Here is a 23,400-nt window from a genome sequence, read left to right as displayed (position 1 = left end):
TCTTCCCAAATCGACCTCTATGCTGGGGAGCACTCACAGATCACTTCGACAATCCAGTACATAGCTAATTGTGTTCAAAAACATAATTATGATTTGTTATCTAATGATAATGAGTATTTAATTTCTGAACAGTTATCTTCATTTCTTCTTCAATTTTTATTTATTTATTATTTATTTGTTTATTTTTGGTGTTGGAGATTGAACCCAGGGCCCTGCACATTTTTAAAAACGACCTTTTGCCATTTTGTGTGTTTGGATAAAAAGGTGGTAAATTACAAGTTTGCAGGTTTGTGATTTTAACAGTGTGAAAATAGTGCATACATTGGTTTCTGATTGACAAAAGGGGAAGAACTGCTTCAGAAGAAAAGTAAACTAAGTCCACACTCTAGAGCTTGAACTGCTTCTAACTGGATCCTCAGAACCAGGACTTAGTAGAGTCATTACAGGGAGGTTACAATCCCACTATTTTGGTTGCCTTAAGGAAATTAAATTCCTTCTCTGGAAATAAAGCCCCAGCCCTCCAAGGCCTTTTTGTGTTCTCACTATAATCCTTATTCTGCCTCACAGAGCCAGGATCCTGCAGGGGGATGGCTGTGGAACAGGACTGCTGTGCTACTCTGGCCTCTCAAGTACTCTGACCTCAGCTCCTCTCCTGGATCTTCACCCCTCCTCTTGTGTTCAGAGAGAAATGATAAATCACTTTAGATGGAGAGAGAACTGTTCAGCCCAAGTGTGGAGAATTTTAACTTCCCCACTGTCCCTCTCCTCAATACAGAGAGGACTGGGCAGAAGAGTCTGTTAGGGGAACCATGTTCTCCATCACGGTACTGTTCCTGGACAGCTGGGCAGCCCACCATGCAGTTCCTCAGCTATGCCCACACAGAACAAGGCCTGATGGTGACACAAGCCACAGCAGATCCAACTGAGCACTGCTGCTGGCCCTTCCCTGGGTGCAGATGGAGTTGGGGTAGCAGATGAGTACACACATGTCTAAAATCTTCCTTATAGGCCTTCTCTTCAGCAAATAGGAAAGGACTGTTGGGTGAAGGGGACTCAGGGATTACATCTGAACTGTGAATGTTTTTCCATCTCTTGCGTCCATCTTTAAGGTGTAAGCTGAAACGAGCCAGTTTTGTTTGTTTGAGGCAAATAGTGGTGCCCTTGCATGGAAAGTTGAGATGAGGAAAAGAAGTTCCAATACACATGCCTTGTAAATGACCTCTTATCTGTTGTGCAGTGTCCGATCTGGCACTGTGGCCACTGTGGTAAGGAACCTGATAAGAAACAACATAAGGTTTTCTATCACAAAGGTAGATGGGAGATCCTGCCTCCTGCCCTAAGTTGGCAGCAGCTGAAAACCCACCTCCTAACTTCAATTCAGAAGCTCTTTTGCTTGAGGCAATTTAGTGTGATGGTGACACATTTTCTAGGAAGAAGTGGTCACTGTAGTCTGATCCCTTAATCCGATTGTATTTATAAAAGCACCTGGGCGTGTCCTCTCCCAGAAAGCAGTTATTCCCAATTGTGTTAGGCCTGGTCTTCCCTGGGAAGCATTTTGTTAGAGTGCCCGAAAGCCATTGTCAGAAAGCATCTGAGACCCTCTGCCCTGCTTAATCTCACCTGACTGGGATACCTATATTCTGACCTGTCAGATTTAGGGAGAGCAAATTAGGGAAGAAAAACAATAAAGACTATAGAGGCATCTCTCTACCAGAATTTACAGAGAATCCTGTGATGTTTCCTGAGTTCTTTATATGGATATGTTTGTGAGAGGGCACAGGGTAGGAATAAAGGGGGAGTAATGAATGTTTTTATTTCCAGTTGGAAACCTCAGGGTTTACTGTAATGATTTTTTAAATATGAACAGCAAAGCACTAACACTATCACAAGGAACTTTAGAGTTAAATATCCCTTGAGAAGATTGCTGTTAAAATCAATATGCAAATGCAGCTGTATTTAGATAGGTATGGCCCCCTTTGAAGAAAAGCAGATATATGAAAATGGGATTTAAAAAAAACTAGATACATTGGGAGAAATTATTCCCATTACAAAAGGATTATTTGCTTTACCAAAGGATTCACTGCAGGGTTCCTTCTAAATAGCTCCCTTAAGGCATTTAAAACAGGATCTGATTTACGCAGTTTTTCAAGAATGCTTTTGTATAAAGAAAGGCACACCTGTTATGGATATAGAAATAGTTTTACAGGATTTTTTTTTTACTCTCTTACTATCTTTGTAGAGAAATTTCTTTCAACATAGAAAATGTGATTACATAGATCTTTTAAAAAGCTACTTATGTTTGTACTTTTGAATCTTAATAAGATTCCAGTCTTTTTTTATGTTGATTTTTTAGTCTCAAGGTTGAGGTATGGGTATGTTTTAATATCTGAGATATTTGGGAGCTTTGTGGGGAGGGTGGTCTAGTTCTTATCTATAGTGTCATAAGTATTTAACCAATCAAAGCAAATTGCTTTTTTTAAGAAAAAGAAGAAGGGCCCATAAAAGTTAAAATTAGGTTTAAAATTTACATAGGCTTCATAGTTTAACTTAAAGAAAAGTTAAGAATGCTTTAAAAAACACTTTAATGTTACTTTCTTTTATAAAACCTTTTCCCTGTTTGCCAGATTAGGATTGTTGTTACATAAATGAGGAACTGAGCTCAGAGAAGTAAAGATTTCTACAAGGTCACCTAGTGCCTTTGGCTGAACTGAGAGTTTTTAGTCTACCAGTCTGATTTTTATTCTAAGCTTCAAAGGCCTCACCTCTCCCAGATGCTTCTCCCTAGGACAGAGTCTGCTTGTATGTAGGGTGGACTCCCCACCCTCCCAGTGTCAGGGCTGTAAAAACTCCTCCGTTTGTGGAAATCAGCTGCTCTAGGAATTTCTCTCCCCCTTTAATCCCATGGAGATTTGACTCTGGACACAAGGCACACCTAACTGGGCTGCTGTGTTGGGGCAACTTGCACAGTTTATAAAGTTTATAAAGTTTTGTTTAAGGAACCTGGGCTCTTAAACCAGACTATCTAGGCCCAAGTCCCAGCTCCATACTTCCTGGTTTCATGGCCTTGGGCAAGTTACTTATTTGGGTCTCAAGTTTCCTCATCTCTAAGGTAGTGATCTTTAAAGTACTAAAGTACCAACATAGTAATATCTCAGCGTTAGCTCCTCATACTTGTTCAGCCTAGTGACAGATGCCTCTTCTGTGTTTAGCTCTTTACATTTAAAAAAATTTAATGATACCTTTTCATTTTGAGAATTTTATGGGGACTTCTTATGTTGGTAGGAAGGGTTAGGAGCAACCCACATTTCTTCTCTCATTTTAGCCTTTGCCTGAAGTAGGATTCTAGAGAATGACTTTTCCTTTCTGTGGCATATTCTTACACACACACACACACACACACACACACACACCCCGACTTGCTTTCCTAAAAACCCCGAGGCCCTGCAATCTGGCTGGAAAAGAAAGAAAACCATTCCAAGATATTTAATTGTACAGGGAGCTTACAGGATTGATCGAGAGCTTAGCTTTTTACAATAGTCCAGTGAATAAGAAATGCTCCTGACAAACGATCAATGATAGGATAATCACTCTTTATCCCCCTCCTCATTCTTACCTTCTTTCTTTCAGGAGAACAGGGTTCAGAAGTCAAAAATCTTTATAGACGCCGCTTTTAAATTAAGCAGAAAATAGACATTGACATATTTGTTAATCTCCCCTAAATCATTACCTAGGGCTGGCTGCTTTGCTCTACAAGGAGAGAAGGGCCCTCAGTGTGCAACATGAGGGTATAACTAACTAGCTGAAGAGCAGTCTTTTGTTTTTAGAAAACAAAATTTTAAAAAAACATTTTTCCTCTAAAACAAATCACACAAATTCTTGGCTTTCTTATGTACATTTTAAAGCACACACATTTTCTACTTCTGCCTTTGCTTTGCTCTGCTGCCTTTTTGAGGTGGGTCTTCAGCTGTGATCAGAGGTATCTCTGAAGGAATCAAACAAGGCAGCCTTTGGGGAATGCTCTGTGGTCTTCCTAGTCTCAGGAGGGTCAGAGCATTAGATGTGTTTCTTTTGTTATTCTTTCAAAGTTTTAGTTTAGTTTTGGTTTTTTTGTTGTTGTTATTTTGTTTTTTGCAGTACTGAGGATTGAACCCAGGGGTACTTTACCCTACACCCCCAGTCCTTTTTAAGCCAGGGTCTCACTAAGTTGTTGAGAGTCTCACTAAATTGCTGAGGCTGGCCTTGAACTTGCAACCCTCCTACTTCAGCCTCCCAAGTCCCTGAGATTACAGGCATGTGGCACATGCCTAACCTTAAAACAATTTGAATGGCTGAGGTCTTTGTTAGTCAACAGCAGCCTCTGATGTCCCTCCAACTTGGTAAGGCCAAAGCCTTGTTTCTAGAAGGCTCTTCTGCTCAACCCCTAGCTCCTGACTCTCTTGCACCCTATTCTGAACCTTGCTTCAGACTCCTTGCTAACAAAAGGAACCAACTCTCCAATTGATCTCCCTTTGGTGACCTCTGCCAAGATGTCTGCTTAGCCACCTTCAGTGCCATTTTATGAGGAGGAACATAGGGTTTAGAGGCAGACTGACCTAAGTGTAAATCCTGACTTTGCTATTTAAGAACTGGATGTCACTGGGAGTCATTTTACACTTCAGGAGCCTCCATTTTCTTGCTTATAAAATAGATACCCCATAAGATTAGGTTATCATCGGGATTGCAGATAACATGTGTAGAACTTGGAAAGTGCTCAGTTATGTTATCTGGCTTGGCAACAGTGTTAACAACTGACCAGACCTAGGCCTAAATTGTGTATAGTAACTGATGAGATATGTGATCCCGAAAGATCTGAAAGCAGTGTCTGATAGACAGTAAGCACTCAATAAATAGTTCTTTGTCTGGTCCATGTACCCACATATGGCCTTTAAGCTCAGTGTTGATTGTCCAGAGGGACAATGCTGAAGGGGTCTGAAACTCCCTGTTTGGCCATATCCATGATACTGCCATCCCTTGGCCCCCAACAGAAAGAGCTATAATTTTACCTGCTGTTGTATTAATTCTCAGTCTACAGTAATAGGCAAAGCTACTTAAGTCTAAGGCCTGCATAGAGCGTTGCATCTGACCTACAGAGTGGGTGGGAATTATTGGAGGTATTGTCCTGGCCTTCTTTATGGAGTGGGACTAAGATGGGAAGTCAGTTTTGGAGTCTGCCAGCATCACTAAGCCTTTTCTGAAATGGAAAGGATGCTGCTCCTGAAGTGCTTCTCTTCCACCTCAAGTGAGCAAGTAGAGAGCATGATGTGATGGTGAAGAACTTTGGGGGCCAAACTGCATTTGAGTCTGGCTCTGTCACTTCTTGCTTTGTGACCTTGGTAGGTTACATAAATTCTTAGTGCCTGTTTTTTCACCTCTAAGATGGGGACAGTGAGAATGCCAATCTCATAAAATAATTATGTGTAATGAGCTAACATTTAAAACATGTACAATGTTGTCTAGTACTCTGCAACTATTAACTTTTTTTTTTTTTTAAGTGCTGGGGATTGAACCTGGGGCCTTGCATATGCCAGGCAAGTGCTCTACCACTAAGCCACATCCCCAGCCCTTTAACTTTGATTATTGATTATATATATGCATTGGATAGCCAGGAGATTTTTTTAGAAATTTCCATCTGCTACAATTTCCTAAGTTATAAGAATAATACAAAGCAACTTCTGGTGCCTTTTTTAATATCTTGCCCCATTCACTTCATCACTTGTGCATGCTCCTGAGCATGTGCGTGTATTCACTCTCACTTGCCACACTCACATTTTCTTTGAAACATTAGAGAATAATCTGTAGACCTCATGCTCCTTTATCCATAAATATTTAGTGTGTTTCTAAGAACACAGCTCTCTCTTACATAGCTATAATGCATTTATCAAAATCAGGAAGTAAAAACATTGATACAATACTATTTTCTAATCCCTTATAGCTTTCTCTTTGGGCCTAAAATCGAGTCCCAAATGACACATTATAATTCATTGTCATGAATTTTAGACTCCTTTAAACTGGAGTTATTATTCAGCCTTTGTCTTCCATGATCTTAACATTTTTAAAGTGTGCGGGCCACTTTTTGTAGCATGTTCCGTAGTTTGTGTTTGTCTTATATCTCCCCATGGTTTAATTCAGATTCTGTATTTTTGGCAGGAATATTGGAGAAGTGCTATTCTGTTCTTCTTAGCATATTGTATCAGGAGGTACATGGTGCCAGTATGTCCTATTATTGATGGTGATGACAAATTGCTTTTAAGGTTCTGTTCACTAGGTTAATTCCCTGTAAAGTTACCATTTTCCCTTTTGTTTTGTTGTTCTTTTTGCAGGGGGCTACTTGAGATTGAACCTACGGGCACTCCTCTTTTAAAAATTTTTTAAAATATTTTTTTTGGAGATAGGGTCTTTTGCTAAGTTGCTTAGGCCCTCACTAAATTGCTTAGGATGTCACCAAGCTGAAGCTGGCCTCAAACTTGCAGTCCTTCTGTCTCAGCCTCCTGAGTTACTGAGATTACAGATGTGTGCCACTGTGCCTGGCTCACTTTCCTTTTTTTAATAAGAGATTTGTAAAGAGATACTCTGTCTTTATGAATATTCTGTTCCTCATCAAACTTTCCCTCACTAGTTTTTAGTATTCATTGATGAGTCTTAGCAGAATCTATTACTATGATGGTTATAAAATGGTAATTTTCTAATTTCATCATTCCTTCTGTTTTAATTGTTATTCTACTGTAAGGGAGAGCATTCCTCTTCCTTTCTCCACCATTTAATTATTTATATGAAGATGGATTAATATCAAGATAGATTCTTATTCCATAAATATTCTCACAATTATCAGAGATACTAACCATCTCAAATTTAGCCAGCGGGAACATATTCAAACTGGCATCAGCATCCTTCTTACATTTCTCAATCAGGCACTTCCTTGCTTTTTGTCACATGTTCTAGGTTCATCTTACATTTTTCCTGCTGCAGCCCTGTAATCCACTATTTCTCCAAGGAGGTCTTGGTTCCTCAGTGGAAAAGGAAACACGTTTGCTTTCCTATCAAGGGCATTCTAAGAAAGTCTCATCTCAGAAGACACCTGTCAGCCCTCCTCTAGTCAGTTCTCCAGGCAGGGCCACCCTAGAATGAATGGTCCATGGTGTCAACCTGTGGTGTAGGGCCCAGTGTGGTCATGCTGTTTACCTGTTTTGAAAGGAAGGCTGCTGAGCTATCAGGGGCTTAAGGCAGCAGGTGAGTGATTGTCCGTTGTGTGAAAGCCGAAGAAAAGATAGTTTTCTGGCACCCTTCGTCACAGTTTTAAAATACTGATGGGTTTAAAAAAAATGTGAGATTGGGCATCCAAAAAACTCATAAAAATGAAACCAGGTACTACAGGTACATCCCCGTTCTGTTAGCACGTGTTCATGTATAATACTTACGGCGCACTCAACAGTCCAAGGCTGTTTATGGCATATGATTCATAGCGGCATAAAAAGCAAGGCCTGATCTCAAATAGGCATGCTTGCAATAGACCTTTCTCTTCTGCATCACATCACCTGTGCTCATGTAGTTGTCAGCTTTGGTGACAAAGCACATCAGGTTGTCCCCAACACTAGGAGCTGTCACCTATTGCTCCTTCAGCTAGACTTACTCCTCCTTACTAGGCAGGCAGCTAAATTTTCAATATTGATTGCAAATCCCATTCTGAAAGTAATTAGGAAGAAAAGTCCAACATAGCAACACCTCTACGAGGCCACTATTGATTGGAGGGGGTGGTCTCTTTGGTATAAGGAATTCTAGTCTTCCCTCTGTTAAGTGAGGAGACTATGTGCTTATATGCTCAGTAATCCAACTGAGGTTTGTGGACTGCCTTTCTGTTTTTTCCTCTTCCCTTCTTTTTTAACCCAAAACTTTAGGAGTTATTTAGGTACTTACCAATTTGGCAGTTGACTAGCCTGGATGTGGGGCAACTAGAGCTGCTGGTTTGTGCTCTGAACACAGGAGAAGCTGTCCTACTGCATCCCACATTCAGAAGAGTCTGCTCTAACGCCAGTGAGCAGGGCTAGGTGTGGAGTAATAGTGCCATTCATGGCCTGGTGGGGAAGGAGGCTGCCATCACTGCTTTCATACTTGTGACCTCCACAGGGAAAAGATGGCATTTGGGCTTCCTATGGCAAGGTAAAGACAGGGCAGGCATCTTATAGAGTCATGTTATACAGCAAAGAGTTCACGAAGACAGTGGAGAGCCAGTGGGAAAAAGACAGAGTAACGTTGAGCTTCCCGGGACTGTGGCTGCTTCTCTGCAGATTCCTGATCACCACAGAGTGTGACGGGCAGGTTTATCTAATTGCAGGCACCCCAGAGCTAAGCCCAGCTGAGCGGAAGGAGCTGGAAAACAAGCTGAAGGAGCGGGAGGAATTCCTGATTCCCATTTACCATCAGGTAGCTGTGCAGTTTGCCGACTTGCACGACACACCAGGCCGGATGCAGGAGAAGGGTGTCATTAACGTAAGTACGATGGTTGCCACTTCTCCCTACTTGTCAGAGACCCATGAGTAAGTGTGTCACGCACACAAACCCACAAGCAAGGAGCTGTTGGGGCCAGATTTAAAAAGCTTATGCAAATCAAACAAGTTCCAATTTTTTTTTTTAAATTTTCCCTTTTTCTGAGTCCACTGTCACCCCAAAACAATATATGATTTAGGTTTCCATGGATTCCTCAGGATGCCAGCTCCATTTCACTGGTAGAAAACTGAGTCACATGTGCCTTCATTGGTGACAGTTGCCTGGTGGTCGTCTGGCTGTGGGTTACTACAGTGTCAAGGTTCCACAGCATGTACCTTTGATGTACATGCAAGTCATCTGAGTTCAAAACCGGTTTCTCTCTTTGGCTATCTGAGAATTCCCAGTTTCTTCCCCAGAACCTCCCTGTCATTTGTGGGGTGAGCATTTGCCAGGCCCCTATCTATGCAGCATGCTGCAGTCAGCAGGGCTGTAGTTCTGCACTGGGGGATACTTGGCAGGTGCTGGGAACTCATAGCCAGCTCTTTTGTTGTGTGTGTGTGTGTCGGGGGGTAACTGGAGATTGAACTCAGGAGCACTCGACCACTGAGCCACATCCCCAGCCCTATTTTGTATTTTATTTAGAGACAGGGTCTTACTGAGTTGCTTAGTTCCTCACTTTTGTTGGGCCTGGCTTTGAACTCATGATCCTCCTGCCTCAGCTTCCTTAGCTGCTAGGATTCCAGGTGTACACCACCATGCCCAGCACAGCCAGCTCTTGAGTCTGTGAGGTGCTTGCCCAGAGAGTAGGTTTTTATGCCCGTGGGGTTCCCTTCAGTCTGAGTGCTGAACTGCGATTAGGATTGGGTTGACTAAACTTATTTTTATCTGTATGCAGGACATCCTGGATTGGAAAACATCCCGAACCTTCTTCTACTGGCGGCTGAGACGTCTCCTGCTGGAGGACCTGGTCAAAAAGAAAATCCACAATGCCAACCCCGAGCTAACTGATGGTCAGATCCAGGCCATGTTAAGGCGTTGGTTTGTGGAAGTGGAAGGAACAGTGAAGGTAGGTGGACACCACAGGAGCCTTCATGTGCTTCTAACCCCCACGTGAGCATTGCAAGGCTCTTCACCTAGGAATCTACAAGCCTCAAAGGACAGGAGTGGAAGGGAATCCTGGAGGCCGTAGCCCTCTTTCCCATACACACGTAGCTGGTAACAGTCTTGGCATCTTGTTAGAAGAGGTGGGAGGTCATATCTGCAGCTCATGCAGTCATTCAGCAAATATTATGAACACTCATAACACTCCTAGACACCAGTAGGCCCCTGTCCATACAGAGCTTATCTCTGGGGGATAAGCCCAGAGTCAGATAAGTCAAGAGCTCCTGCACTAAACACAGCAGATAGCATAGTCAAAGAGTAGACACCCAACCTTGGGGAAGGAGGAGAGACAGTCTGAGAATACTTCTGGAGAAAGTAATATCTCAACAGAGACTCAGAAACAAAGTGGGAATGAACCAGAGGGAAAGGTTGGATTGGTGAGGGTGGTAGGGGGTGGTGGGTAGGAAGAATGTTCCAATACTTGATAGCAAAAGCAGTATGCATGCTTAGGGCAACTATTTCAATATGGTTCAGGGATCATGTGCTGGGTAAGAAGGGGAGCAGACCAGGGTTCTGATCACAGTCCCTGGATACTAGAGGAGTCTGGAGTTTATCCTGAGGTCCATGGGAAGCTACTGAGATATTTTAAGCAGCAAAATTATATGCTCTGATTTCTATTTTAGAAACACCACTTGGGGAGGACGTGGAGGATAGAATGGAAGTGGGGGAGAAGCAGGAAGGGTAATAGGATGTGATAGTACTTTGGCAGGAGGCACTACAACTACAACTAAAGATCTGATTTCAAATGAGAGATGGAAGGGAATATCCAGCCTGCATTCAGGGAACTAGGAATCCAACATCTTCTCAGGGCGATTCCATGGGAAGCCCTCATGCCATGAAGCAGACCCCCTGAGATGGCATTCCTGGTGCTCTGGCCTCAGGGCAAGGGATGGGGCAGGTCTGAGGCTAGGATGAGGTAGCAGAGACATTTGCATTTGGCCCTGGAATAGTGACATGCATAAGACAGGACACAGGAGGATGGGAAGAAAAAGCTGGATCCAGGTACAGTGATACACACCTGTAATTCCAGTGACTCAAGGCTAAAGCAGGAGAATTTGCAAGTTCAGAGCCAGCCTCACCAACTTAGCAAGGCCCTTAGCAAGACTGTCTCAAAAAAATTTTTAAAAAGGACTAGAGATGTGGCTCAGTGGTTAAGCACCCTTGAGCTCAATCCCAGTACCAAAAAAGGAAAAAAAGAAAAATTAGGAGCTGGAGTTGTAGCTCAGTGGTCTAGTGCTTGCCTGACATATACAAGACCTTGTGTTTATTCCCCAACACCACACACACACACACACACAAAAGTTAACCTTTATTAGTAGCTAAAGTGTGTGGATTAAATCATGTCATTATACATTTTATCAGAATATTGATAGTATATGCTCAAAATATATTTTTCTATCTGTTAGCTCTGTGATCAAAACCTTTGGTGACTACCAAGTTAAGAGTATTGATGGAGGGCTGGCAGCTGGCAGGTGATAGCTTTAAAGGGTCTTGGCCTACAAAAAGGGGCACTCTGGCTTCTTCCTGGAAAATGTCGCCTGGAGCCTCTACTAATCATTCTCAGCAAGGAACTCCAGGATTCACTGTTAGTTTTAAAGCCAGTGCAGTAGGGTGCTTCTAAGATTCACCTTTGTGTTAAGTCTGCCCATTTCTTTACGACTGAAAAGATTCTTTGGATAAATATTTCAGATGCGCAGCAGGGGAGCGCAACCTTCTCTGACATTTGGTTCAGGTTAAGGTCAGCCTGTGGCATCATAATTGAGTGAGACAATTTTGTCAGTGGCTACTGGCAGCTTCTAGTGGAAGTTGGCATTGAAAGTCATGCAAGTGTAAAATAAGAGATTGTTCTCCAGTTAAGAGTGGCCGGCTAGGTAAATGGAGTGTGTGTGTGTGTGGCCAGGAGAGGCTCGCGTCCCTTCCTACCACATTAGTCACTAATGGACGTGCACAGCCTCAGTAGGCACAAGGATGAGGAGAAGGAATAGTTTCCCCCCCAAGCATGAAGTGAGTAGATAGGCCCCTTGCTTGCTCCTTAGCATCCTGCTCCCAGGGGGACAGTGTGTCTGAAGAAATAGGTCATTGCCATTTCTAACCAGTGGAGAGAACAGTTGACTGTATGTGCCCAGGCTTCTGGCTAGAACTAGTGCAGGAGACACCTCCAGTCTCGTAGCCCAGGAAGAGGCTGCCTGAGCACCGGGAACCAGCCATACACAAGAATTGAGACAATTTCCTTTGCTCCAGTCTACAAAAGACAGCCTCCTCCAGAACTCTCCATCCAGGGGACAGTGAGAAGACAAAGTAAGGACGGGTGGTCCTCTGAAGTCAGGGCATGTGGCTTTGAAACCTCCTTCCATATTCTGCAGGCTCAGCAGGACCTAGTTTAGTGTGGGGTGGGTGATAAAAATCTGCAGCGCCCTTGAGAGAGGAGAGTGTCGCAGTGTTCAGAAGTCATCATGCCGCCTCTGAAGGGCTACTGTAGAATCTGCTTCTTGTTAAGAAATGGCTTAAAACCTTTTCTGTTTTCTTTTTTTGGGGGGGAGTTCTTCAAACAGTGACAGATTTTATATGCTGTGTCTCTCAAGTGTGCAGAAAAGTGACTAAGTCTAGACCCTTGCTTTGCACCAAGAAGTGACCCTCTAATCCTTACTGTGGCGACTGGTGGGGAAGGACACGTAGTGATAGGTATCTACTAGCCATGCCGTGTGTTCTTTTTTCCCAGAGAATTTGTTTTCTTAATCTTAATCCTGAAAAAGGAGATTCTAGGACAAAAAACTGAAGATACTGATGTTATAGAACTGAGCAGTGTAATTCTTTTGTTTTCCTTAGAGGTATCCGTAACCATGAACTATGGGATTCTGTTTGAATCCACTGGGACAGTCCCGTTGTAGGAAATGGTAGAGTTTCTGGTTCACTGCAGGTAGAGTTCCCTGGAAACAATAACAAGAACTGTGGTTTAAATGACTCGTGAGTATGTGGCACACATTTGTTTCAGGGGCATGTTTTCTGTCTTGATTTCTTACTTCTACAATTTGAGTTATGCAGTTTTTCCAGTAGGCTGATTGGTCATCCCCTTCAGTAGTAGAAATTGAGATTAGAACAAGGAAAAGAATGTGGGTTTTGGAATCTCACAAGCCTTTGGGAACCCAGCTTTGCCATTTACTATTGGGCATATTATCTGAATCTCTATTTCCTCATATGTAAAATGGGGGTGATATTTATGATGTCACAAGGCTCAGTGAGTTTAAATTACATAGATACAGAGTACAGTAGCCTCAGCACAGTGTATTAGAAGCTAAAAATAACAACATAGGCTAAGAGTTAAAGGCGTGTGACTTCCTGGTGTCCATGGACAGGGTTTGGCTCCTGGGAAGTGGAGATGCTTGATGAAAACTCTTTGATTTGCCTGGCCGTCATGTTCCTACAGCCTGGCACCATCATGCATTCTTACTTTCCAGATGGCTACCACGTACCCTTATTCCAGAGTTTCAGATAGGTAGCCCTTGTGACGATAACAGGGAAAAGTACCATGTATCAGGTCACTCAATCAAACTCCTTTTACATAGGAGCAGGAAGGGAGGAGGTAAGGCACAACAGCTGCTTGGCCCTATTGTAGACCTGAGGCAAGGTGGCTCTCAGGAGATGGGTATCTAGCAAGCCACTCTGACCCACGTGGCCTTTCGCTGCTGTACTCCAGAGCCTCTGAAAAAAATCACATTGCTTCCTAGGTAGGTCAGGCCTTATAAGTGGAGGCATATTGAAATGTCTTTCCAAAATATGCAGTTAGGGATGTGTGTGTCATCCCACCCCACTGCACTGGGTGGCTCCTAGATGTCTAGGTGAGAATTAAAAGGAACCTCCCCAGTTGGAAGTGTCTCCAAAAAGCTCACAAGGTGAGTTCTTTGTGGGGTGTGATATTCAGAGCTCACTCCCTCGCCCTGCTCAGCTGTACTGTTGCTGGCAAAGGGCTTAACAGTTATTAGAAACCAAACTTTCCAAACCGGTTATTTAGATTTTTGTAAGCTAGACTACCACACATAATTGGGCAGAGTAGAGCCTGAGCTACTCCTCCATTGTTGCAGGGAGAAAGTGTCTTTATTGGTATTAAAATGTCCTGGCTGGCATGTGAGGCAGGTGACATATGAGTGCAGGCCTGTCATAAGGTTAGCAACCCAGTATTTCACACTTATTTAAAATACACACTGAAATACTGGGAATATCAGCCATATTTTCCTAATTCTAAAGAGAAAAGTGATAATGACTTTTTTCCTGGAATTGGAATCCCTGTCCTAGATGGCTAGAATGTCTTAAAACTTGGTTCTAGGGCTGGGGAGATAGCTCATTCGGTAGAGTGCTTGCCTTGCAAGCACAAGGCCCTGGGTTTGATCCCCAGCACCAAAAAAAAAAAAGAACTTGGTTCTAAAGAGGCCAGACCAGGAGTTGTAAACTCCACAGAGAACTTCTTTTCCCAGGTGGAATGTGTTATGAAGCCCTCCTGGGTCTGAAACCAGTGCACTGGGGTGCATTCATTTACTCGTGCTGAACACACAGATTAGGACTTGTAGTCCTTTCTCCTTTGTGCACTCTGGGCTGTGATCTGCATTTTATCAGGGTTGGGGCTTGGTGGCTATCATCCGGTGAACATGTTTTCATGAGCAGCAGTTCCATACAGAGGGCCCATATTTTCAAGCAACTGTAAAACGTGGAATGTGCTGCCCTGATCTTGTCTGGGAACTTTCTTAAGTATTTAAACACCTAGCATATTTTGTGACTGCAGGAGGGGAGGCAGAAGAGTTTTCTCTAGAGGGTAGCTGGCTTTCCAGTGTAGTGTCTGAGCATCGTTAGAAGCAGGCATCTCGTTAGCTAATACATTACACCAATCAAGGAGAGTTATCTTAAGCCACAATTAATCTGCTCCCTGGCATATGTTGATAGGAAAGCATCATGCTGTTTCTTAATTAAAAGCAAACGGATTAAAAATGATTAATAAGAGTATTAAATATTCTCCTAAACTAAAGGCTTTGGGATTCTTGGGTAAATCTAGTTGGTGTTTTTTTCCCCCATCCTGAAATCCAAGAAACATTCATTGTTTTATTTTTCCCTCCCCCCAAATCTTCCTAAGTAAGAGAAGGTATAAATCTTTGAACCATGGAGAAGTCTATTTTACCAGTGATAGAAATGGAAATGCGGAAGTTTAGATGGCAGTGGTTGTAGTGTGGCTCCAGGTGTGTCTATCCCCATATGGCTCCTCATCCCAGAACACGTGAGTAAGTTAAGATAACCACACAGGAAAAAAGCACTTCTCATCTCCCCCTTGCCAGTAGGGATTGATGTGGCACTTCCTTTCCTTAGGAGCAAAACACTTTCCTGCCATTGAGCCTCAAGAGATGTTGGGCAGGGCACTGTGGCACATGCCTGTAATCCCAGCAACTCAGGAGGCTGAGGCAGGAGGATTGCAAGTGTGAGGCCAGACTCAGCAACTTAGCAAGAACCCTGTCTCAAAATAAAAAAAAGGCTGGGTTCAATCCCCAGTACACACACACACACACACACACACACACAAAATAGTAACAACAAACTTCTCCAGTCCTACGTGAAGCACAGAGAGGGGAAAGGCTCCCTCAGGTTCGCACTGTCATGACCACACCATCCTGACTAAAGAAAAGCTGATCTATCAGTGTTGACAGGTAGAGATGGGCAGATCTGGAGCCAGGAAAGGAAATGGACAGAGAGCATGAAAAAGTTCACTGCTGGTCTTTACATCCTTCATGTAAAGTGCTCCTTAAAGGTTTTAGAGACATCAAAGGGGATATGACACATAAATAACCAGTCACAGCTAACTTGCCAGCTAAGTTAGGACTAGGAAAAGAGAGTCTGAAAAGAATCTATGTTTTTTGTTTGTTGGTTTGGTCTGGTTTTTTTTTTTTGTTTGTTTGTTTTTGCCATTCTGGGGATTGACCCTTGGGCCTGGTACATGCCAGTGCTCCACCACTGAGCCATGTCCCCAGCCCTTTTCATTTTGTTTTTGAAATAGGGCCTCACCAAGTTGCCCAGGCTGACCTCAAACTTGGGATCCTCCTGACTCAGCTTCCCCAGTAGTTGGGATTACAGGCATTTGCCATCGCGCACGGCTAACACCATGTTCTTAAAGGCATAAACCAGGTTAGAAGACAGCCCGGTGCCCACTTTCTTGCCGCTAGAGGCCTCTCGGAGGGGGTGGTGGGAATTTCCCCTCCGTGCCTTCGTAGGCCCTGTGGTTGCAGCTGTGCCTTTTATGCCCCTGCCTGTATCCAGGTTTCTCTTAGCCACGTGGCAAGCCTCAAAGCCTCAAGTTTCCAGCGTACCCACCTATTAAATTACAGCACCAAACTCATTGTCATTCTGACTTTGACTTCGTTAGTGATAACAGAGAAGGATAGCGCACCTTTAAATGACGAGCTTTGTGTTTAATTACCCAAACAAAATGACATAAATATGAATGAGCCCTAATGGTGGTACTTGGTTTTCCGGAAACCATTAACAAAACGATTCCTAAATGATTTGTAAAGAAAATGAGAGGAGAAGAGAGCAAGGAGAAGGCTATTAGGCTTCTAACACACTCCTGAATTATTATGTAGTCAACTACCTAGGAAATACTCAGCTAAATGATCTTGAAAAACAGGAGGGAGGAAGTGGTTTACTGAGACTTTTAGGGTTGTAGACTTCTTGACCTTTTGCATACTAGTAAGATGGGGGCAGGTTTCTGACCTGGTGGCTCTTCTGTAGCAGCGAGACTGCCCTCAGATCAGTCCTCCTGGGGTCTCTGAAACAGCCGCTGGACTGCAGGAGGCTTCCACAGGACCAAGGCACAGTCCAGGGCCTCACTTGCCAGACCTTGCTGGGACCCAAGACTCACACTTTGGGAACTCCCTTTCTCCAAAAGAAAGAGAACAACCTTAACTTCTCAATCACATTTTACTAAGCCATGTGGGCTATTCACTGTTTCTCTCAAACCTGTCAGGTTCTTAAATCCTCTTGCCTTTGTAGAAAAAAATCCCAAAATCTGACAAGACAGTCTGGGGTGAGCACTGATGCCCTGGGAGAGCCCAACTGGAAGCTTTGAATGTGTCTGTGAAGCTCACAAGGAGGGAAGGGGAAGCGCAGCTCCTCTGTCCCCAATTACAATGGCCAGCATTTTTCACTGTGAGCAAGCTTTGGGAATAAACTTCCAGAAACTGAACAGTCAGGTGATGGGACCTGGCCTGATCCCTGGGGTTTCACTAAGAGTCACTGTTTACAGGCCTATGTGTGGGACAATAATAAGGATCTGGTGGAGTGGCTGGAGAAACAGCTGACAGAAGAAGACGGTGTTCGTTCTGTGATAGAGGAAAACATCAAATACATCAGCAGAGACTACGTGCTCAAGCAGATCCGCAGGTGAGACAGCAGGGGAGACTTCTCTGAACTAGAGAGGCTAATTTTTTTTTTTTTTTTTTGGTACCAGAGATTGAACACAGGGGCACATAAAAAAGGCCACATCCCCAGCCCTTTTTTGTATTTTATTTAGACAGGATCTGAGTTGCTTAGCACCTCGCTTTTGCTGAGGCTAACTTTGAACTTGTGTTCCTCCTGCCTCAGCCTCTTGACCACTGGGATTACAGGCGTGGGCCACAGCACCTGGCTAGCGGGGCTAATTTATTTGGGATAAAAAGTTCAGAACAGGGGCTGGGATTATGGCTCAGTGGTAGAGCACTTGCCTAGCACATGTGAGGCAGTGGATTCAATCCTCAGCACTACATAAAAATAAATAAATAAAATAAAGGTATTGTGTCCATCTACAACTAAAAATATTTTAAAACATACTTTACTTTAATACATACATGTTCAGAACAGATCATGACATGATGCCAATTTTTGTGGTCTCTTGCTGTCAGAGACTGCTATATAGTAGAGCCCTGAGGCACATTTCTTTCTCTGGTCCTCAGAGATTTAGTAATCTCAGCTGAATGAAAGCTTAGCCACATGGCCAGCCCTTTTTATTTTTTTATTTTGACACAGGGTCTCACTGAGTTGCTGAGGTTGGCTTTGAATTTGTGATCCTCCTGCCTCAGCCTCAGGAGCCTCTGGGATTATAGGCGTGTCCTACTGTGCCTAGCTAGAGATATTCTTGTACATAGCTATAGCAAATTTAACATTAATTTTAAAACTTTATCTTCAGTCTACCTTCTGAGCTGATGTGTATAGCGCAGTGGGAGGGTGCTTCCCTAGCAGGTGCAAAGTCCTAGATTTCACTTCCAGCACTGAAAAAAAAACTTACCATTTGCAGTACATTGCTCATTGTTGTACGATGTGGCCTTCACAGAGCACCCCATCCAGAGGCACACGGTGTTCACCTGCCATTCCTGATTTGATTTCCATCACCCGGTCAAGATTTTGCTCAATTTCTCTACTGTATAATTACTGATTTTCCCTCCTTGCACTTAATGAGCAGTCTTTGGGAAGACACTTTTTAAGGTCATGCAGATAACTTGCTCCCCATCAACATTTTCCCTCAGACTTAACGTCCACTAGTGACTCTTGCCTGAACCAGTCTCTACAATGAGATTGCAAAATGATAACTTTCCAATGCCAGTCACCCTCCTCAATGATCAGTCACCATTCAGATTCTATAAAGAGATGTCCTCCATCCTCCCCTAAATCATTTATATATTCATTATTTGTATAGACTAATGAATTTTTGTTTTTACTAATTTACAATTTGTCACTGTATTCATTTTGATACCATATTATCTTTGATTTAGCCAGTTGGTACCCGTTTCATGTAAACTTCTGTCAATGCCATCGTTTGGTTTATGGTATTAGAAATAAAACCCAGGACCTCATACCTACTAGGCAAGTGCTCTATCATTGAGCTACATCCCCAGTTTTTGGGTTGTTTTTTTTGTGTGTGTTTTTGTTTTCATTTTCATTTGTGTGTGTGTGTGTGTGTGTGAGAGAGAGAGAGGGAGAGAGAGACAGAGATAGGGTCTCACTAAAGTGACCAAGCTGGCCTCAAAGTTGCAATCCTCCTGTCTCAGCCTCCATAGTAGCTAGAATTAGAGGTGTATGCCACCATGCCTGGCTGTTTTGGAGTTGGGGGTTTTGTTGTTTGGGTTTTTTTGTTTGTTCGTTGTGGTTTTTTTGTTTTGTAATTTTGGCAGTACCAGGGATTGAACCTAGGGGTGCTCTACCACTGAGTTATATATACCCCAACCCTCTTCATTTTCCGACTGTGCCTTGCTAAGTTGCTGAGGCGGTCTTGAATTGCAATCCTCCTGCCTCATCCTTCCAAGTTTCTGGGCTTGTTGGGGACATTTTAATGTAGGAAAGCAAGCCAGTGGGCCATGTTTGCCTGACAGTTCTTAAGCTGCCCCATTTGAGACACTTTTCACCATCCTCAATCTCCTTCAGCTTGGTACAGGCCAATCCCGAGGTTGCCATGGATTCCATCGTCCACATGACCCAGCACATCTCACCCACTCAGCGAGCAGAAGTCGTTCGAATCCTCTCCACGATGGATTCCCCTTCCACGTAGGAAGAGCTTCCTGCTCATCCCTGCCCTGTCTCTGGAGAAAAGGGCTACAGCTGCCTCTTACAACAGACACCACTGCAATGAGAAGGCATAGGAGACCCAGCACTGGAGTCAAAGTGGCATTTTGCTTCCCCTTGAATGTTTCAGGTTATGCATGACATCTGGGATGTAGGATCACAAAGCCCCGGTCACACCTACCCCACCGTTCAGTATTTATTACCCCAGCTGTGTCCACAGTCCTCTCTCCTTGCATAGGACTGAGAGCAATGAAGGGTACGAGCAGTACCATGAGCTGTTACTACACTGCCCTGACACCCCTTGGCCCCGGCACGGGGTGTGTGAGGACTTTTCAGGCAGTCAGCAGCCCCCCAGGCCCCATGAGCCTCAGCCACAGGCAGCAGAGGAGGGCTGGGGCCCAGGAGAGGAGGAAACCTCAAGTCCATCGTTTATTATCCCACATTCTGCCCAGCGCACACTAGGCACTGGAGAGGAACCAGTCCCCATTTACTACACCGAGATTTCTGCTCACGGAGAAAGACCGGCGCATGAAATTTGCTGCAAGCTCTATGAGACCTCAGAGATGAAGGGAAACCCGATTCAAGAAGCAAAAGAAGATAGACCAGGTTGTATTCTTAACTTAGGGGCCTCGACCTTAGGTCAAGTTCTTTCTGTGCATGTGGAAGGTGGCTGACCTGCCACCACTGCTCACAGCTGCTGCACTAGGAGCTGCCAGGTCAGGGCGTGAAGGCCCAGCCTCTGCCCTCTGTAAACTCATGCTGCAGGAAGAGCGGCCAAGAAGGGAGACATTGCTCTCCTTAGGACTTGAAAGGCTGTCACTGTTAAGCCTGGAGCTTGGACAGTTGCAAGAAGCTTACGGCGCCCGTAGCACCGTTCATCCCTACTTCTGGGGCATCTCTCCTAGCAGCCGACATTCCTGTTCCTCCTGGGCTGCTTCTCTTTCCCTGAATGTACGCAGGCAGCAGGCCTCCCCACAGCTGCCGGGAGGATCCTGGGCAGCTGTGCTCCCAGCGCCAGGCACTGACCTTCCTGGTGTTTGAAGGCTTCCAGGGAACAAACTCCACATGACCTTAAGCTCCCTCACAACTCAGTCATGGTGCTGCTGTCCCCCAGGCTTTCTGGTCCCTCCCCGGCCAGCAGCAGGGGCCTCCACAGGGGTGGTGGAGAGAGCATATTTTCAACAACCAGTTTATCCAAGAAAAGAGCTTACTGATTCCCCCATTGGTTTTCCTAAAGCAAGAGTGGCAGGTGATCAGGGCTGGGGTGGCATCAGTTCCTACAGCGCAGCTAATTGCATTTGTCACTGACGACCAAGGAGGAAATCACTAAGATGCAGTAGAAGCAGGGGTATGAATACTTCTGTACAAGCTACAGTTTTGAGCCTTAACCCTGTTATTCACACACAAGAAAGAGCTCCGCCTCCCCTTCTTCACCTTGTGCAGACAGGGCGGCGGAGCGTGGCGGCTCTAGACTGCAGAGGAACACCACCGGGCTGCACTCGCAGCTGGCCCCTCCAAGGGTCGGGGCCTCCAGCTGCCCTGGCAGAAGGTGCAGGCGTTTGGCACTTTCAAAGAAGGGCAGAAGAGAGTGGGCAGCAATTCCCAGTCCAGGAAGCAGCCTGTACTGTCGCTAGTTATTTGCACACCTAGTAGGTAAGAACTGGATTCGTGTCTGACCAGATTATTCCTCTGCACTTTTCTGCAATAAATCAAAGCCCACATGCCCACAGGTGATAGAAAATCATTTACTCCCCTGGAGGCCTGTCCTGTCAGAGGTGGGGCGGGTTGTGCTCATTGAGCTCCCCTTTCCCTGCCAGATTATGACACATTCAAATGAACACGTTTCCTCTCCAGAACTCTGTAGTGCCTACCCCCCATCCCCAGGACAGGGATCTTTCATTTGGAGAAGTTGGGAAGAGCTACAGAACATGAGCAATCTGATATTCCCACAGCCCATTACACATGCGCGGTTACTGAGGCAGGAGGATAAATGATGTATTGACCAGGACTCGCTGGAACCGGGCTTGCTGCATTATCTGTTCACTGTTCACAATGCAGCCTGCTCCCATCTCGGCGAGAAGTCGATGGACACGTCGCCAACGCGCAAGGAGCTTCAGTCAGATGAACTCTTTTCACATTTTGTTGAAATAAACCTTCAACATTTGTAGAAGAGCCATGGTTTGTCATTTCAATCCACGCCCAGCTGCTCATCTGTACCACCACCAGCAGGGTTGTAATGGGGCTCAGTGGTGGGTGCGACACCCAACACCCTTTGTCTCCTGAACTTACACAAGGGTGAACCGGAGGCCACAAAAAGCTGGCCTTGCCACCTGTCTCTGGCTGAATCAAGGTAACACCACAGCCAACACCCACAGCTGAGCTTGGGCTCTTTAGTTTCTGTAGCATTTTCCACAGAAAATGCTGCCTGCTGAGAGCTGGTCAGGGGTCTTGGTGGGGTGTCCCCCAAAAGAGAATAAGCTTAGGACAGGGAAGAAGGATTGGCCTGTACAGTGAAGATAACAGCTCCACAGCCCCACCTCAGCCCCAAGAAAAGCCACCTAAGTGGCCAGAGCCCAGTCCTTGGAAGTCCCCGTCCTAGCAGCAGGAAGTTGGACCTTCTGAAATGCTCTCTGTTGTAAAGTCTGGGGTACCTGGCCCTTGTTAGAGGCGTGTAAGGAGAGATTTTAAGTTTTCTTAATACTCGAGAACTTAGTGGATTTTGAAGTCTAGGCGCTTAGGGCAGTGGGGGCAGGAAACACGACTGCCTGGGCCTTCTGTGTTGGCTCCTCCCTCTGTAAGCCCTCGAGTCCTTGCAGGAACATCTGCAAAGACGGTACAGGCCACAAGAAAGCTGGGGGAATCGCTGGCCTTGGCTGATTGATTATTAACCTCAGTGCCATGTTTGTCTCTTATCTTTGGGGTGTGTAGCAAAGCAGAGGATGACTTCTGTCAAGATGAAATAAAATTTCAAAAGTAGGTTGAATCACTCTAAACCAGATATTCTTAAAAAGAGATACAGGGGGACATTGTTTCTCTGCCTCCGGCTGCTGCACTCAGTGGACAGGGCGGCAATCCTGGCCAGCAGAGAGGCCTGGGCCTCCTCCCTCAGCCAGGTGAGAACCAGACCAAGCCCCAGGCCTGGGCTCTTAGTAACTTGGTTGACGGACAGGGGCAGTGCTTTCTTCTGCTAGGAAGTGACACTTTACCAGTTTTTTCCTTTCCTTTGCTTTTGGTTTTGGTTTGCATCTGGGATTAAACCCAACAGCACTTCACCACTGACCCACAACCCCGGCCCTCAGCTACTTTCAGTATTCCAGAAACCCTGTATGTGTCTCAGGTGACAAAAGCTCACCAGGCTTCTGTCTTCATGTCAGCCAGAGTTTCACTAACCTGGAAGTGGACTGGCTCCTCACAATGGCCAGAAGCCGCTCCAGTGGGCAGCTAGTAAGAATGGCCACAGCACCTCTCCATAAACACAGCATATGGGTGAGCAACACCTTCCAAAAGAGGGTTCCCTGTGGCTGGATAATGGAGCCTCTGCCCCAGGAGGACTTGGGACCACACAGGGGGCTCAGCCCATGAGGAGCCATAAGGAGATAGGACAACCTAGGACGACCCAGGACTACCCTAGCTCAGAGGGGACTGAATGAGTCCCAAGCATCCTGACTCCATGATTGTTCTGGAGTAAGCAGGATCAACTGCAGGTGAGGAGAGATGGAAACCATTGTAAAAGTCTGGGCCTTGAGTCAGGAGGAACCAAGTACAGTCTTGCCCATACTAACAGGTCCTTTCACAGTCGCTTCAAAGAGCAGACCTCAGAATTAAGTCTGAGCTGGGCTCTCCTACCTCTTGCTCTGGTCCCTCACTTGTCCAAGGGAAAGTTCCTGACTCTTCCTCTGTGAAATGTGGATAATTAAGAGGCCACTGTGGGGCTTTTTGAAAAATCACATTAGTTGGCTTGAATCAGGTGCTGGGTGTAACCAGCAAATCCTCAATGCATGGCAGCTTTTTTTTTTTTTTTTTTTTTTTTTTTTCCTTATTGGAGACCTGTCCTCACTCAGGAGTACCTTCCTCATAGGGTGTTGTCAGAGAACCTTCCCCTGCTGAGTGCAGGATCTAGGGATTGTCAAGGCCCTGAGTTACAAGGTCACTAAG

At 44.9% G+C, this 23,400-nt stretch overlaps 1 protein-coding gene across 5 annotated transcripts in view; it reads left to right on the top strand.

Moving 5' to 3' along the window:
- Positions 1 to 23,147, top strand: part of Acaca (acetyl-CoA carboxylase alpha) — a 269,515-nt gene extending 246,368 nt beyond the window's left edge. For all 5 annotated transcript variants that reach the window (XM_047545728.1, XM_047545732.1, XM_047545731.1 and 2 more), the window contains 4 exons: positions 8,369 to 8,523; positions 9,416 to 9,586; positions 16,958 to 17,094; positions 19,108 to 23,147. In XM_047545728.1, the coding sequence (XP_047401684.1) occupies positions 8,369 to 8,523; positions 9,416 to 9,586; positions 16,958 to 17,094; positions 19,108 to 19,231 (587 nt within the window). In that variant the 3' untranslated portion in view covers positions 19,232 to 23,147. The remainder of the gene's footprint in view (positions 1 to 8,368; positions 8,524 to 9,415; positions 9,587 to 16,957; positions 17,095 to 19,107) is intronic.
- The last annotated feature ends 253 nt before the right edge of the window (positions 23,148 to 23,400 follow it).

The sequence above is a fragment of the Sciurus carolinensis genome, chromosome 3 (genome assembly GCF_902686445.1).
Source record: "Sciurus carolinensis chromosome 3, mSciCar1.2, whole genome shotgun sequence".
NCBI classification, from domain to species: domain Eukaryota; kingdom Metazoa; phylum Chordata; class Mammalia; order Rodentia; family Sciuridae; genus Sciurus; species Sciurus carolinensis.
The sequence above is the reverse complement of the archived record's forward strand: the minus strand, read 5'-3'. Positions and strand labels throughout refer to the sequence as shown.